Source organism: Schistocerca nitens, chromosome 1 (assembly GCF_023898315.1).
Source record: "Schistocerca nitens isolate TAMUIC-IGC-003100 chromosome 1, iqSchNite1.1, whole genome shotgun sequence".
Lineage (NCBI taxonomy): Eukaryota > Metazoa > Arthropoda > Insecta > Orthoptera > Acrididae > Schistocerca > Schistocerca nitens.
Genome location: NC_064614.1, coordinates 1,257,196,853 through 1,257,212,116, shown reverse-complemented (window position 1 = coordinate 1,257,212,116; position 15,264 = coordinate 1,257,196,853). Strand labels below are relative to the sequence as shown.

General features: G+C 43.8%; 1 protein-coding gene across 3 annotated transcripts in view; it reads left to right on the top strand.

Moving 5' to 3' along the window:
• LOC126239825 (nectin-4-like) overlaps positions 1–15,264 on the top strand; it is a 470,862-nt gene that overhangs the window by 229,216 nt on the left and 226,382 nt on the right. For all 3 annotated transcript variants that reach the window (XM_049947887.1, XM_049947888.1, XM_049947889.1), the window contains exon 3: positions 2,561–2,781. In XM_049947887.1, the coding sequence (XP_049803844.1) occupies positions 2,561–2,781 (221 nt within the window). The remainder of the gene's footprint in view (positions 1–2,560; positions 2,782–15,264) is intronic.

The window sequence follows — 15,264 nt, the reverse complement described above, 5'->3', positions numbered from 1 at the left end:
AGCTTCAAGGGTCCCGTTCAAGTTGCTACACGTGACAACGGGTTGCGCCACATATCCAACGTGACTGGTCGGTTATATGTTTACTTAGATACTTGTTAAAAATTAGGTGGACTGATAAGTTAAGTGTGGTGTCACCGCCAGACACCACACTTGCTAAGTGGTAGCTTAAATCGGCCGCGGTCCATTAGTACATGTCGGACTCGCGTGTCGCCACTGGCAGTGATCGCAGACCGAGCGCCACCACACGGCAGGTCTCGAGAGACGTACGAGCACTCGCCCCAGTTGTACGACGACGTTGCTAGCGACTACACTGACGAAGCCTTTCTCTCATTTGCCGAGAGACAGTTAGAACAGTCTTCAGCTAAGTTAATGGCTACGACCTAGCAAGGCGCCATTAGTTACTTCATGAATCTAAAGAGTCTCACTTGTATCATCAAGAATGCTGTATACCAAAGGACTATATAAAAGTTAAGTGTTCTAGTAGCTACGTTCTTTTCTTTATCACATTCATTACGAATCCTGTTCCAGAATTAACGCCAGACGGCGTGAGTTGACGCGTGCCCTTTCGGCTACTTCACTGTGGACTGGCTGCCTTAACATTCCATTACATTAAGGAATGAGGAGGTTCTGCGCAGTATCGGAGAGGAAAGGAATATTAGGAAAGCACTGACAAGGAAAAGGGACAGGGTGATAGGACATCTGTTAAGACATGAGGGAATAACTTCCATGGTACTAGAGGGAGCTGTAGAAGGTAGAAACTGTAGAGGAAGACAGAGACTGGAATACATCCAGCAAATAATTGAGCACTTTTGATTCCAAGTGCTCCTCTGAGGTGAAGAGGTTGGAACAGGAAGGGAATTCCTGCCGGTCCGCATCAAACCAGTCAGAAGACTGATGACTCAAAAAAAAAGTTAGTTTCTCTGCAGCTCATTTATCATAATGGCGAGAGCAGCAAAATGGACAAATTAAACATACAGGACAAAATTAGAATGATGAATGTATATCAGTCAGAGAACAGAGTCCAAGTCCGGTATGAAAAAGGTTTTCGTGTATTTATGAGGCAGCTTCAAATAAATCGGTACATGTGTCGTGATGCAAATTATGTAAAACGTTATTAAAACTTCATTCGAGGACATCGAATATGTTAGGATTTGTTTGTAAATTTGACACACTGTGTGCTAAGTCTTGAGGCCATTTAGCGGTGTACAGACATTTTAAATGTAGGGATAACATTGACTGAACTAGGGAAAAAAATGACACAGTGGATATTAAAAACTAAACTCTGATAGCGTGCAACGTAAAGCGGAGAAAGTTTAGTATGGAAGAAAAGCTTCTTGTTTCAGAAATATATTTCATAGACTACCATAGTATGAATAACGAACATCGAGTTTGCAAAAATGCATTTAGGGAATCTAGAGAGAACTATTTTTGCCACTTAGAATGAAGTCAGCAAACCCGCAATACACATCCTTGAAAAAGTAATTAAAATTGATGTCACTGTGGTCATATGTGACTGAAACTCATTAAAGTCACAGAAACTAACTTCCAAAATTTTAATTTCATTGCCGTTTCAGTACAGCAGAAATCTTCGCGTTCTTAGGTACAAAGGACTTCGACTTTCAGATACGGTTCTGCTTACTGCAGAAAACATACATTAGAGGTGACCAGATGGTGTTTCGAACTGAGTATAGACAGAACTATTCAAATATGGTTCAAATGGCTCTGAGCACTATGGGACTTAACATTTGAGGTCATCAGTGCCCTACAACTTAGAACTACTTAAACCTAACTAACCTAATGACATCACATAATTCCATGCCCGAGGCAGGATTCGAACCTGCGACCGTAGCAGTCGTGCGGTTCCGAACTGAAGCGCCTAGAGCAGCTCGGCCACCACAGAACTAGTTGAAAGAGGGTGAAATTGCGGTGATAGATATCGATATAAATAAATATGCCAGAAGTACGCCATGATAATAGGATATATAATTAATCCGTCATGAAGTTTCTAAACAATGCAGTGGACATTGAGAGCACCGACAGACTTAGCCTTGGCAGTACAACATAGGGCCACCTTTACAAAACTGCGGTAAGAGCCGCAGACGGCACAATGTACCCGGTTGCCCTGGGGTCTATTTTACATTGTATGTGGTTCTATGCCTGATGGGTCTCGTATCCAGCTATTTTTACACAATCTGATGATGCCCCAAAAGGATGAAACGCGTCACTGACACACAATAATTTCGTAACTGTTTTTGTTTTGAAACTTTTCATGAACTTCTGAACCATGTTCACAGCACTACAGGGAAAGCGTACAGAAGAAGCTGCTACGTAGCAGGCAAGCAAAATTGCTTTAGCTTGGGCATACCTTGGGTTGTATGTGAGGAGAGCAGCATGCCCATTCTGTTGCTAACGTGCGGCAGCTTTCCTGCTTGGCTAACAAGCAAGCATGGGCAGGTTAAAGGGAGAATGTGCTGTTGGAACTGGATAGTGGTCTGGGTCAACAGATGTTTCAAAACTCGACGCACTTGCCAGCGAGTGGTGTGTGTTGCGTTTGCCGCAGTGTCGCTGCCGGCGAGCTTCTGGCACGAGCTGTCGCCGGGTCCGGGCGCCACGGAGCCGTCCTACGACGACGGGTCCCTGCTGACACTGAGCTCGACGCCCAGCGAGCCGCCGCCGCCCTTCTTCGAGCCGCCCGACGTCAACTGCACCGCCGTCACTGCACAGCTCGGCGCCGAGGTCTTCCTGCCCTGCAGAGTCCGCGGTTTGCGTCCCGGCCTTACCGTAAGTACAGTAGAGCGTCGCCACACCCAGCCGCTGCTACGCAAGGTGGACTTGTTAGTAGCGATCGGCAAAGGGTCACGCGCTAAGGATTCACGTTGGCGTCGATGGCCCGACTATCTAATCATAACGAAACGTGGTCAGCGAAATTTCATAATCATCGGTCAAGTATTACGTGTGTTCCCTGTTTATCAATGGCCCACGCGATTTTGTTTTGACGCATCTAGCAGCAAGCTGCGGCACAGTGCGAGGGAATGTCAGTGCCCACCAAGACTGCAAATATTTGTACCCAATCAGTTAAACAAATACACTAAAACGTCAAAAGCATCCAAACAGACCTACACTGGTGTACAAAATTAAAACAAGAATTCTGAAAGGTGGCGTTTATTTTGCCACAGAAGATTAGAAGGAGCCGATGACAAAGCAGAAATAGTGTAAAGAATACAAACGTAATCAAGTGCAACATGCTTAACGGTTGACAAAAATGTTCTTCGTTTTTCTCCAACTTAACAGATTAGCACACACATTCTGACATCTTGTTAATGTGATCAGAATGGGGCGTGACCACTCTGTTACCAATACAGTCCTGTCAACGACGGGTCATCAATCTCATGGTGAGGCAAAACTCCCATTCTTCTTGCATAGCGGCTTACAAGTCTTGGAGAGTGGTTGATGGATGCTGACGTGATGCAATGATCTCTCACTAGTGCACCCCAGACAAGCTCTATGGGATTCAAATCGGGAGAGAGAGCAGGCCACGCCATGCGTGCAATATCTTCCGTTTAAAAAAAATCACCCGTGCTGTATGGGGTCAAGCATGATCGTCCATCAATACGAACTCTGGGCCCACAGCACCTCGCAACAACCGCGCGTGAGATCCCAGGATCTCCGCACGGCACCTTACAGAACATTTACAATTTCGTGAAGAGGTGTAGTGGTCAACGTAATCCCTGCCCATACCCTTAGGGATCCTCCAAGATATCGGTCTCTTTCCGCAATCTTTTGGTCACGAAATCGCGTTCGAAGTGCACATTACAAACGAATCCGTCTTGAATCACTGTCCACACCAAATTGGGACTCACCTGTGGAAAGAACATTGGCAAACCACTCGTTCTTCCAGGTGACATGTTGACGGATCCACTACGGATGTTCCCTTCTATGAAGACACGCCAGAGGTAAACAGACAGCAGGTCTCCAACCATAAAGGCCACTCTGGTGAAGCCTTCTGTACACCGACGCTGCGAGGTAAGTTGCCAGTTGCAGTGCAGTAGTAAGGCGGTACCGCCGTGTCCTTACAGCCAAATAACGAGCGGTCCACTCTTTCTGACGTCACACGTGGTCGGCCCTGTCCTGGTCTCCAGGATACAGGGTCTGTCCCTATAAACTGTCATCTTACCCGAGAAACAACTGAACAAAAGCCATCGGGCTACATTAGTAGTTTGCGACTCTCCTGTTTCCATTCTTCCTATGACCATCTACAGCAGCGAGTCTGCATTAGCTTTCTCTGAGCCGTACTGCACCGTCTGCGTCTGCGCACATAGCGAATGTAGATGTGGGACTACCGTGCAAACACCACCCAGCTTGAATGGTGCCCTGACACCACTGATGGCGTCATTGTCCCTTTATCGGAATGCCATCTTCCGTGTAGCACACGATCGTAACGACACCTGCAGACTGTTTGTATAATTACTTCGTGAATTAGACACAGGAAAATAGCAATTTTTTGTTTTACTTTTGGACAAGATTGTGTGTAGTGTGGAACTGACCACTACATATCACTAGAGGCGGCCCCGCCAGTATGAAATGAGGTGGTAAGTATTTTGCTGACGGTTGAGAAGAAGTAACGGCAGATTGGGATGGTCAAGAGAGCTCAGTGACTTCGAAAGTGGAACAGTTACTGGATTTCGCCCGAGCAAAACATGCACTGGGATCATTTCAACCCTTCTAAAGCTGCACAGTTCGACTGTTTGTGATTTGACTGTGAAGTGTAAACGCGAATGAACAACCTCAGTTTAACCATCACTCGGCATACCTCATGTACCGACGGACAGGTATCGTCGAGCGTAGCGGAGGCTCGTGTAAGAAATCGCACTGTGTTAGCGGTAGGATTAACTCGTGAGTTCCAAAGTACTGTCAGCACTCCGTCTAGTGCAGTGGCTGCGCATAGGCTGTTAAAAGGATCGTTGCAACGCGGAAGCCGCGCACAGAATCTGACCAGTTCTTGGCACTCGGTTCCTGTTTGAATTTGGAACACAGGGTGAAAAATTTTAGATTTATCACGGTTAAGCGGCCATTTGTACAACCATTCGGACATCTGTTCTACTATAGCTATTTTACAAAGTATTACGCTGGGTTTGAACGACAAACTGGTTCTGGCGTCCTGGCAAATTGTGCAAACCGATTAATTCCTTTCGTAAAATATTTTAATTGGCTTGAAATTAATGCTCAGGTAATAGCATCATTTGCATGTGCACCGTTCTGGTATCAAGTGCAAAAACATTCAACCTCGTTCTGATCTTACGTATAAAAAGAGTCACCCTTAATTAACTCCGGACTGGAGCGAGACTGATGGTTCTCATTTGGTCAATCGGTGTATCAGGACTTCGTCTAAGATAAATATTAGCCGTTTGGAAAGATTTTGATTCCTTTGGATTTTACTAGCAAAAAAGTCATGTTTCTCTGGGAGGCTTCTAAGGCGTTCAACTTCTCTATTCCAAAGTTGTTCCAATCGGTTCGAACGTTGCACGATATTAGATAAATGGATGAAGCCAAAACCAAATTTTTTTTATTCGATAATCTTCATCCGTTGTCGAGATACGATGGTTTAAATCAAAGCCAAATGTAGCACGTAAAATTCGTTCTTATGTGCCGTAACGGTTTGAAGTGAATCAGATACATAAAAAATGCATTCTTATGATGAAATTGATAACTCGCTTTCAAAAATCTATGTTCCTTTGTATTTTACGTACAAAAAACCTCCTGTTTTGTGATTTGTTTACAAGTGACATTTTCAGACGTGTGAATCGGTTGAAATTTTGTAAGAAGGTAGACAAATAGATGTAATTTATGGTCTTCTCAGCAGGTAATAAAAAATACCTCTACTGGATCATTCAACGCCAGAGTCAACGTGTATATCCTAGGCAACGTTAGGGATGTAAAAGGAGGGAAATAGCTATTGGCAGCTCTAAAACATTTAAATCAAAACATCTTGACATATTCGCGCTGTTTTACGAATTAACCCCATTTCGCCTCGCATTGAGCTCTCTTAGCTGCAAAGTGTTGGCACACCTCCTTCTTGCAGTTTATCGGCTAAAGTTCTTGATCCTCTGCCCAAAATCCACAGGATTCACTACGCATAGTGAACAATGTGTAACGTCGTATAGCTCATAGGTAAAAAAATTTCTTAGGGAAAAAGCTTGTGGGCTGAATGCATAATATCATACGACAAGTGTACTAATAAATAAAAAAGGCGAATATATGATGATTCTTTTATTTAAATGTCTTTTAATCTGCTAGATAAGTCGAAAAGCGACACTAGCTCTTCTTTTACATCCCTAGCTCTGCTCAAGATGTATTTGCCTTTTTCTGCTACGATAGGAGCATTTTTCATTCTGATCAGGTAAGTGGTCGGGCCATACATACCTGCAGTCATTGTTAAGCGATTCTTGTGGAGCTATAAAGAGCAACGCCACAAGACAGTGGTTGACCTGAAACTAGTGATTTACAGTGATGAACTGCTCTGTATCTTGTGGCAATACCATGGTAAGTTTTGGATTTGCCGAATACCTGGAGAACGTTACCTCGCATCGAGTTTAGTGGCAACATTGAAGTATAGAGGGGTTGCTGTTAAGGTATCTGGGTGGTTTCCGTGATTAGGGTGTGTAGCCCCTCACTGCGCTAACGAAAACGCTAATTTGACAGCAAATGAACTTACACCTCTTGACAGTTTCTAAGGAAATGAATCATTGGACAGGAATAATAATAGGCAATGATGGACGACGTGAAACAAAGTAGTAGAGGTAGGGTGGAATATTTATAACGAAAAGTGGTACACATTTCACCACGTGGGACAAAATTCAAATGGCTCCGAGCACTATGGGACTTAACAGCGGAGGTCATCAGTCCCCCAGAACTTAGAACTTCTTAAACCTAACTAACCTAAGGACATCACACACATCCATCCCCGACGCAAGATTCGAACCTGCGACCGTAGCGGTCGCGCGATTCCAGACTGAAGCGCGTAGAACCGCTCGGCCACTCCGGCCGGCCCCACGTGGGACAGCATGATAACAGACATAAACGACTTTCGTGTTTGCCACGGGCCAGATTGCCAACATAAAGATCGATTCAAGTGTCCCAGTAAGGAATGTGCTCGCCCCAACACTAATGCACATTTTGTACCTGTTATTCACGCCGCAGGATTGTCCCATTGCCCTCTCAAGTCGGTTTTCAGTTGTTCCACGTTCGGGGAGTGTTTATTGAGAAACATGTCTGCCGAAAGACATGCTCTATAGCGTTTGGGCCCAGTGAGTAGGCAGGCCATTTCATATGTTCGATATCTTCGCTTTCCAGATTGTGCAGCAACTCAGTGGCCCGTTGTGGAAGGTAACCGACGTACATTAACAAAAAAGTCGGGATCCACCGTACCCCTAAACAGAGAGACATGATCCAGAACAACCTCCCTGCAATACCGCTGTGCTGTAGTGGTATCTTTGCTCAAATTTATGCAGCGTTGTTCAACGAGTGTGCATAATACGTGCCAACATCGTAACGCCTAGGCCATACCAACTACCTTCATGAACATTCTATGTTACGTAACGTGTTCCCCTATCTCTCTCCGCACCAACTGTTGGCCAAATCACTTGTCACTATGAGAACACCAACCTGGACCACTGTTGCTGACCCCAAGCAGCATGCTACCTACACTAACTAAATCTCTCTCGAAGATTGGGAATTTGAAGTGGGCTGCGGTTAAAAGGCTTCCAAACATACAAACAAACCTCATTTAATCGCTGCGAAATGGATCCGACAGAGACAAGCATAAAGGTAGAGGTTGCAAGAGCTGCAGCGCTCTCCCTAGGAGTGAAATGTCTGTTCCTTTTCGCCACTAGCGGTATGTACCGATTCTCTTGTGGTATAGCGGTCCGTCTAAGTACCAGCATGTTTTCGCCTAGCGTCTCTACTTACAGTGGCTTCTTTTAATCGCGAAATGACACTTTTCGACACACTCATTACTACGGCTACAATAGTGACACTTTGACGTACTTGGAGTCGTATAACTGCTCGTCCACGGTATAAGGCGTCAAATGATGACTTGCAGATATGTTTCCGTACCACACATAATGTCGAACTTATCAATTCCAGAACAAACTTAATCAAAAGCTGTACTGCATGAACTGTCGAATGCATACATACTTTTCGCACACAGGCTTCTCTGCTGCTAACACGTCCCACCACATTCATTTCCTTTTACTACCATTGGTTGGGTTTTCCACAACGATTTTTGGTTGCTTGGTAGCATCTAGCACTTGTTCCTTAGCAAATATCAGTTGTCTGTTTGCAGTTTTCAGGTAGTGTATTTTACAACATTGCCTGCTACGTGCACAATGGGAACAGTTCGGCGACTATAAATTTTTGCATCACCATGACAATGGATCTCCATCTTTGGGATGACATAGAAAGGCGGCTTCGCTCCAGACCCAAGCGGCCAGATTCTTTACCTTCCGTGGTTTCTGCTACCATTCCTCCACAGACATTCAGCAGACACTTTACTGAAAGTGTCCCCAGCAGAGTTGAAGTCGTCACGAAGGCGAAGGATATACACACCCCACATTTATTTCCAATAATAGTCGTCCGGATAATGTAATTAGACTAGCTCTGCGTTCTGGCCCTGAGAGGCGATTCGGAACCGACGGACCGCCATGTCATCCTCTCGCAATGACAGCTTTCCAGTTCAACGTGTTGGAGAAAAAGACAACAGAAGAATTCGAAATGGGGTGCTACACAGCAATGATAAGATAAGAAATGAGGAGGTTTCCCAAAAAATCGTCGAAAAGGGAAATATGTGGAAAGTATTTGACAAGAAGAAGAGGCAGGATGATGGGATGCGAGCCATCATAGAAGTACTTTCCGTGCTATCTGAGTGAGTTGTACAGAGATGAAAACTGTACGACAGATATTGTACGTAACAAACAACTGAAGATTTCGGATGTCAGTGCTACCCTGAGATGAAGAGGTTGGCAAAGCAAAAGAGGTCGTGCCGAGCGGCCTCAAACCACTCGCAAGACCGAGGGCACGAAAAGAATTGGAGGGGAATAGCCTCAGTACGCTTTCCGTTCAGTTATCAGTTTTCCGTATTTTTACACAAGGTAGCTTGTTACTTGGTATAACAGAGGCTGAGTGAACTCTCTTTTATTACTCAGTCCTCCGTAAATAAAATAAAAAGTTCTCCGTCGCTCTCATAATCAATAGATCAGTTTCGTGCCCAAAATGAGGCACTACACAACGAAGTTGAAAGTTAGGTCGTATGAGAAGATAAGAAATGCGGAGGTTGTCTGAAAAATCGACGAAAAGCGAAACAGGTGGAAAATAGTTGACAATAAGAAGCGACCGGATGACGACATGTGTGTTGACTCATCAAATAAGTACTTTCTGTGCTACTTACCCTGACGGAACCAGGAACTGAACCTGGGTCCTCCTCATCTCACCAGGCCACAAGTGTTCGTGATTGATATGAAGAACATTCTGGACAATTCGGGCGAATGATTTGACCACCCAGATCGGCCGATTTAAATCGCATGGGACCTAATCGAGAGGTCAGTTCCTGCACAAAATCCTGCACTGTGAACGCTTTCGTAACTGTGCACGACTAAAAAGGTGGCATGGGTCAGTTTTTCTGCAGGGACGTCGAGTTGCCGCACCACCCCGGGGGAAAGAAGGCCGGACAGGTTGTTAGGAAGTATCCCATGACTTTCGTCACCTCATCTCAGTGTACAAAGAGCGAAGAAGACCAAAGTTTCATATATATATATATATCATTTACTTGCAAGTTTACGTGTTGAGATTACGGCCAAAAGTCTCAGTGTTATATGTAATTATCCATTCTTCATAATGTTCCAGTGGAATTTGTTCGCTTAGTCGATTGGACACTTGCGAAAGTGCAACGTTGAATGTGGTTAAATGCAAGCCAGTCATCCTACACACGAATCGGCTAATATTTATAGCAGTGAAATTTCCTGGCAGACTAAAACTATGTGCCGGATCGAGACTCGAACCAGGGACCTTTGGCTTTCGCGGGCAAATGCTCTTCCTACTGAGCTACCCAAGCATGACTCACGACCCATCCTCACAGCTTCAATTCTGCCAGTACCTCGTCTCCTACCTTCCAAACTTCACAGAAGCTCTTCTGCGAACCATCCAGAAGTAGCACACCTGGAAGAAAGGATATTGCGGAGACATAGGTTAGCCACAGCCTGGGGCAGGTTTCCTGAATGAGATTTTCACTCTGCAGTTGAGTGTGCGCTGATATGAAACTTCCTGGCAGACTGAAACTGTGTGCCGGACCGAGACTCGAACTAAGGAACTTTGCCTTTCGCGGGTGAGTGCTCTTCCTACTAAGCTACCCTAGCATGACTCACGACCCATCCTCACAGCTTCAGTTCTGCCAGCACCTCGTCTCCCACCTTCCAAATGTCATAGAAGCTCTTCTGCCAATGGCAAAGGTTCGGAGTTTCAGTGTCGGTCCGGCACACTGTTTTAGTGTGCCAGGAAGTTTCATATCACCGCACACTTCGCTGCAGAGTGAAAATCTCATTCTCTGTTTATAGCAGTGTTACGAAATACAGTTCACCAAAGCCGACAAAGTTAACGTGCCGAGACGACGGCAGGCGTAATACACGCAAATATACCACGAATCTCACCCTGGATACACGAGTAACCTCAGTGTAGTGTGGCATTCTAATTGTGGCGATCCCTGCCGGCTGACGTCATATTGCAATCGGCTGCCAGTTAACGGGGTCACTAGAGTGCGAGTTGATGTGTAGAGGCAATACCGAGATCTGAAACAGGACCAAGAAAAGAAATTCGATTAGTAACAGACTTACGTGTGGTCCATATAAATGTGATGAAAGTACTTAAAACCTAAACCTAATTGGCAACCATAAACAGCAACTACAGTGGCTGCATGTGGTTCTTAGAGCACTTTTCATAGTATGACGTCACAATTAAAATATAATTGCTGCGAGACTATATACCATACCTCTCAGAACAGCATTACAGAGTACGACGTAACGAAGCGCTAATTTATTTTTCATTTCTGTTTGTGGATGAATAATTTAAGTCTACAGCGACCGTGTCACTGCGGAGAAAGTATTTTAGTTTCTAAAAAAAATTCACTTCAGAAGAACCATAACATTTCAAGAAAACTTTAATATTACACTAATAAAACCACCATTCCAGGACGAAACAGGAATTTAATATTCCTGAGCAATCTTATCATTAGAATCGCGAGGTGATTGTTGTTAAAAATTTAATAGCGCTGCTGGGATTTTCTCATCAGTCTACCATTGAAATAAATGTATATTTCATGGATTTGGAAACTGAGACGTACTTCGATTTTGTTGTCACACAAAGGCTCAGGCTAGATATTTTCATATAACGTCGATGTTTGTAGTCTTCTTCTAACTATACTTAAGTTTCACTAGTTCTCCATACAGCCTATGAAAAGACAACAATAGTGCTCTAGATCTTGGTATGAAAGCTACTCCTCCATTTTATCTCTTTCGCACTGTAACAACCATCGCTCCTGTGGTGAATGTTTAACTGTCTCTTTTCCCAAGACTATTGCTGTTCAAAGTAACTGTGTGTGTGTGTGTTAGGAAACGAGTGAAACGGGCGACTAATTTAATTTACTCCGCACGAGTGCTGTAGACACCGCAAATGACACAGGTGTAACACGGCGCTAATGGAACCGCGGTCGATGCTTAATTTATAAAACTGCTAATGTCCACGTCGTTGCCCTATTGGCTGTCAAATCGTGAACTGATTACGAAACACTCAAAGTAGCATAGATTATGTAATCCTCCAATGAAACTGTTCATTACACAATGCAAGCGTAACGCAAGCCATTTAGGGCACATTCGGTGTTCACAGGTGTCGCACCATCAGACAAAATGACATGTCGTTTCCAAGTAAAAGCTTTTAGATTTTCAGGCGGCGAAACAACATTCATTTGTGGCGTTGGATACTTAATTGCATTAACTGATGGGCTGAAAGTGGTCTGTCACAGGTGTTCCCTGCGTGATTAAACGGAGATTCTAGAGTGTGTTTGTTACACTGCCAACAGTAAAGGTAAAAGCTCCGTCGCAAATGCCGAAAGTTTAAATATAGGTAAAGTGATTAAACTAATGAAGATCTGCTTGCAATTCCTGAATATGCAATGTACCCTTGTTTTGTTCTTTCTTGTATTCTACTACGCGTTCTGCGGCAGCTTATTACTTTCGCAGCAGTAAACTGCCTTAGGTCTCTTCTGGTTGGATTGTATACTGGAAATCGTGGTACACTACACTGTATTCACAAACAAGGAAATCTTCCTGTTTCGGTACTAGGAACACGCATAATTAAAACAGTGTCATAATCCAAACCGTAACGTCTTTAAGAATGAAGTGTTATAGATAGGACGGTGACAAACAAAGATATACATGTGAAGCTTAAGTTTCCCACAGCGTATGAAATGTGCAGATAACTTATGGAAACGCAGAAAGCTGAGGTCATCGACAACAGACGATATCTCGGCAGGTGAACATCCTGTAACTTTCAGGGCATAAATGCAACGAGAAAACGCTGTACAATGATTTTAAAACCTCAGTACGTAGAGCATATGTAGATAAAACACACACACACATTGTAAACACTGCCGCCACCACACAACCAAAGATACCAAACAGCAGAAGTAGCTGATAATGAATATTAATTACCATGAACGAGAAATCGTTACTCTATCTTGTTAGACCAGGAGAACAACATTCCATGCAGAACTTGAGAAAAAACTTCCATCCCTATTTACAAGACCTCTTAATCTCAACTATTTCCTTAATAACACTAGCTTAATAGCTCGAAGTACATGCCAGAATCTCCTTGTTATTACATTCCTTAGATTGACCGGTACCAAGTCATTATTCTGCAATAACGGAGTTGCTCAGATGTTGAAAGCATGTGTGAAGCTTATGCTCAGTACACTGGTCCTGATGGTATGCCTATTCTACGGCATGGCACACTACAAGGAATATAATACACACCCGGATTACGCAACCCCAGATCATCCTTTACAGATCCTAAAAGGATCCTAATCTTAGGTGGTGGTCGGAAAACAATTTTGACATCGTATTTAGGTAGAATGCAACCACTCCTCTTTCAAATGGCTCTGAGCACTATGGGACTTAACATCTGTGGCCATTAGTCCCCTAGAACTTAGAACTACTTAAACCTAACTAACCTAAGGACATCACACACATCCATGCCCGAGGCAGGATTCGAACCTGCGACCGTAGCGGTCGCGCGGCTCCGGACTGAGCACCTAGAACCGCGAGACCACCGCGGCCGGCCACTCCTCTTTCGATTAAGTCGAAACGGGCGTAGATTCCGGTGCCTCCTCGTTCTTTTTATCACTCACGTGACTTACTCTTGCTCGATAGCGCAATCTGTCTCTCAATAGCCGGCCGTTGGTGGCCGAGCGGTTGTTTCATAAACAAACCAGCTTCCATAGCTGACCACAAGGTTCTCAGTTGCAACTCCATATCTCTGTTCATACTACTGATCATTGAATAAAAAGTAAATATATGCTAGAACATGTTTAAATAAGTTTGTTAACTCAACACCAAATCTAACCGCAATTAACCATAACTAATCAGAAGTAGGAGCACGAGGAAGAGAGAAACCACATCAAAGCTTACTGAAAACCACAGTCTTTAAAACGCAGTCCCCCTAAAAGACTTAAGAAATCCGCCGATTTCTTACCGTAACGCGCATACCAACCTACTAGTGGTCTCAACAGAGTAACAAAGTGTTTTGCTACATGTTGTGTGAGAGCACCAGTGTGACTTACAATAGGATCTTTTAATGTCCATATAATCCAGGTGGAAACAGCACAAAAACATTTAAGTATCTTAGTAGTCTGTTGCAACTACGAAATTGTCTTTAGGTGTGTGTTACTTTTTCTGTCAATACCTTTTGTAGGGCCAGAGCTCAGATGGCTGCTTTATGTTCACTTAGGTTGGGTCCCGTTCTTGCTACCTTAACTGTCAAAAATGATAATACTACAGCTTTGTTCCAGAAATTTCGGAATATCGCAGGATCAATATTCGTCCTACGAAAAGCATTGAGATAAAAAGTAACAATGTTCTGAAGAAAAATTCCTTATCGCAGAAAACTATCTAGAGTCTTAGTTTCTTATTGGCCAACGTTTCTATATTATTTGGCCTTCCCAAGATCCACAAGGCGTACTGTTATTGGACCTAAGACGAACCCCTTCCTTGTGGATCTTGGGAAGGCCATACAATCTAGAGTGGTGGGCCAATAGGAAATTAGATAGTTCAATGAGAGGCTACAGTTAGTAACATTCTGCCTGCTACCACTTCGTTCTCTGCTTTGTGTCAGTCCACCATAATGATTATGCACAATTTGCTCTGGCACAAACGTCTAGGGCCATTTTGCCTAACACAGGAGGCATTTCCAACAAGATTTATCGTATTATAAGGAAATTTGGTGTGAAATTTAATTTCTGACTATCACCAAAACTTAGGACACTGTTAGGATCCATAAAGGATGGTTTAGGTCTGCATAAGGTGGGTACCTAATGTATTCGCTGCTGTTGATGCTTGTTATATGCTGGTTAGACCATCAGGACTAGCACTGATTGGTGTCAGCAGAAGTATCACAAACACTTAAAACGTCCGAACACATCCTGCCAGAGGTTCGAGTCCTCTCTTGGGCATGATTGTGTGTGTTGTTCCTTGCATATGTTAGATTAAGTTAGTTTAGGTAGTGAGTAAGTCTAGGGACCAATGACGTCAGCAGTTTGGTCCCTTAGTAATTCAAACACATTGAACATTCTTGAACATCTGAACACATCTGCTATTGCAGAACATTGCTGGGGCACTGGTCGTCCTGTAGCATATAAGAACACAGAGATTCTGGCATGGAGTTCCAGTTATTGGTGCAATGTTACTGAGAGAGCAGCTAAGATTAAGTCACCGGGTGACCTTACAAACAGAGAGGGGTTCTGCATAAATTCCACATGGAATCCTGCCCCTCCATACTCAAACAACAGAGGTACAGACTTAACGTTACCTCACAGTTGGTTATTGACATCAACTATTAACAGATTCCACTGTTGGTCACTTTTGGTTGTGTGGTGGCACTAGGGTTTACCATGAGTTACTGTGTAGGTTATATGTCTGCACTCGCTGTATATACCGAGGTTGTAATTCT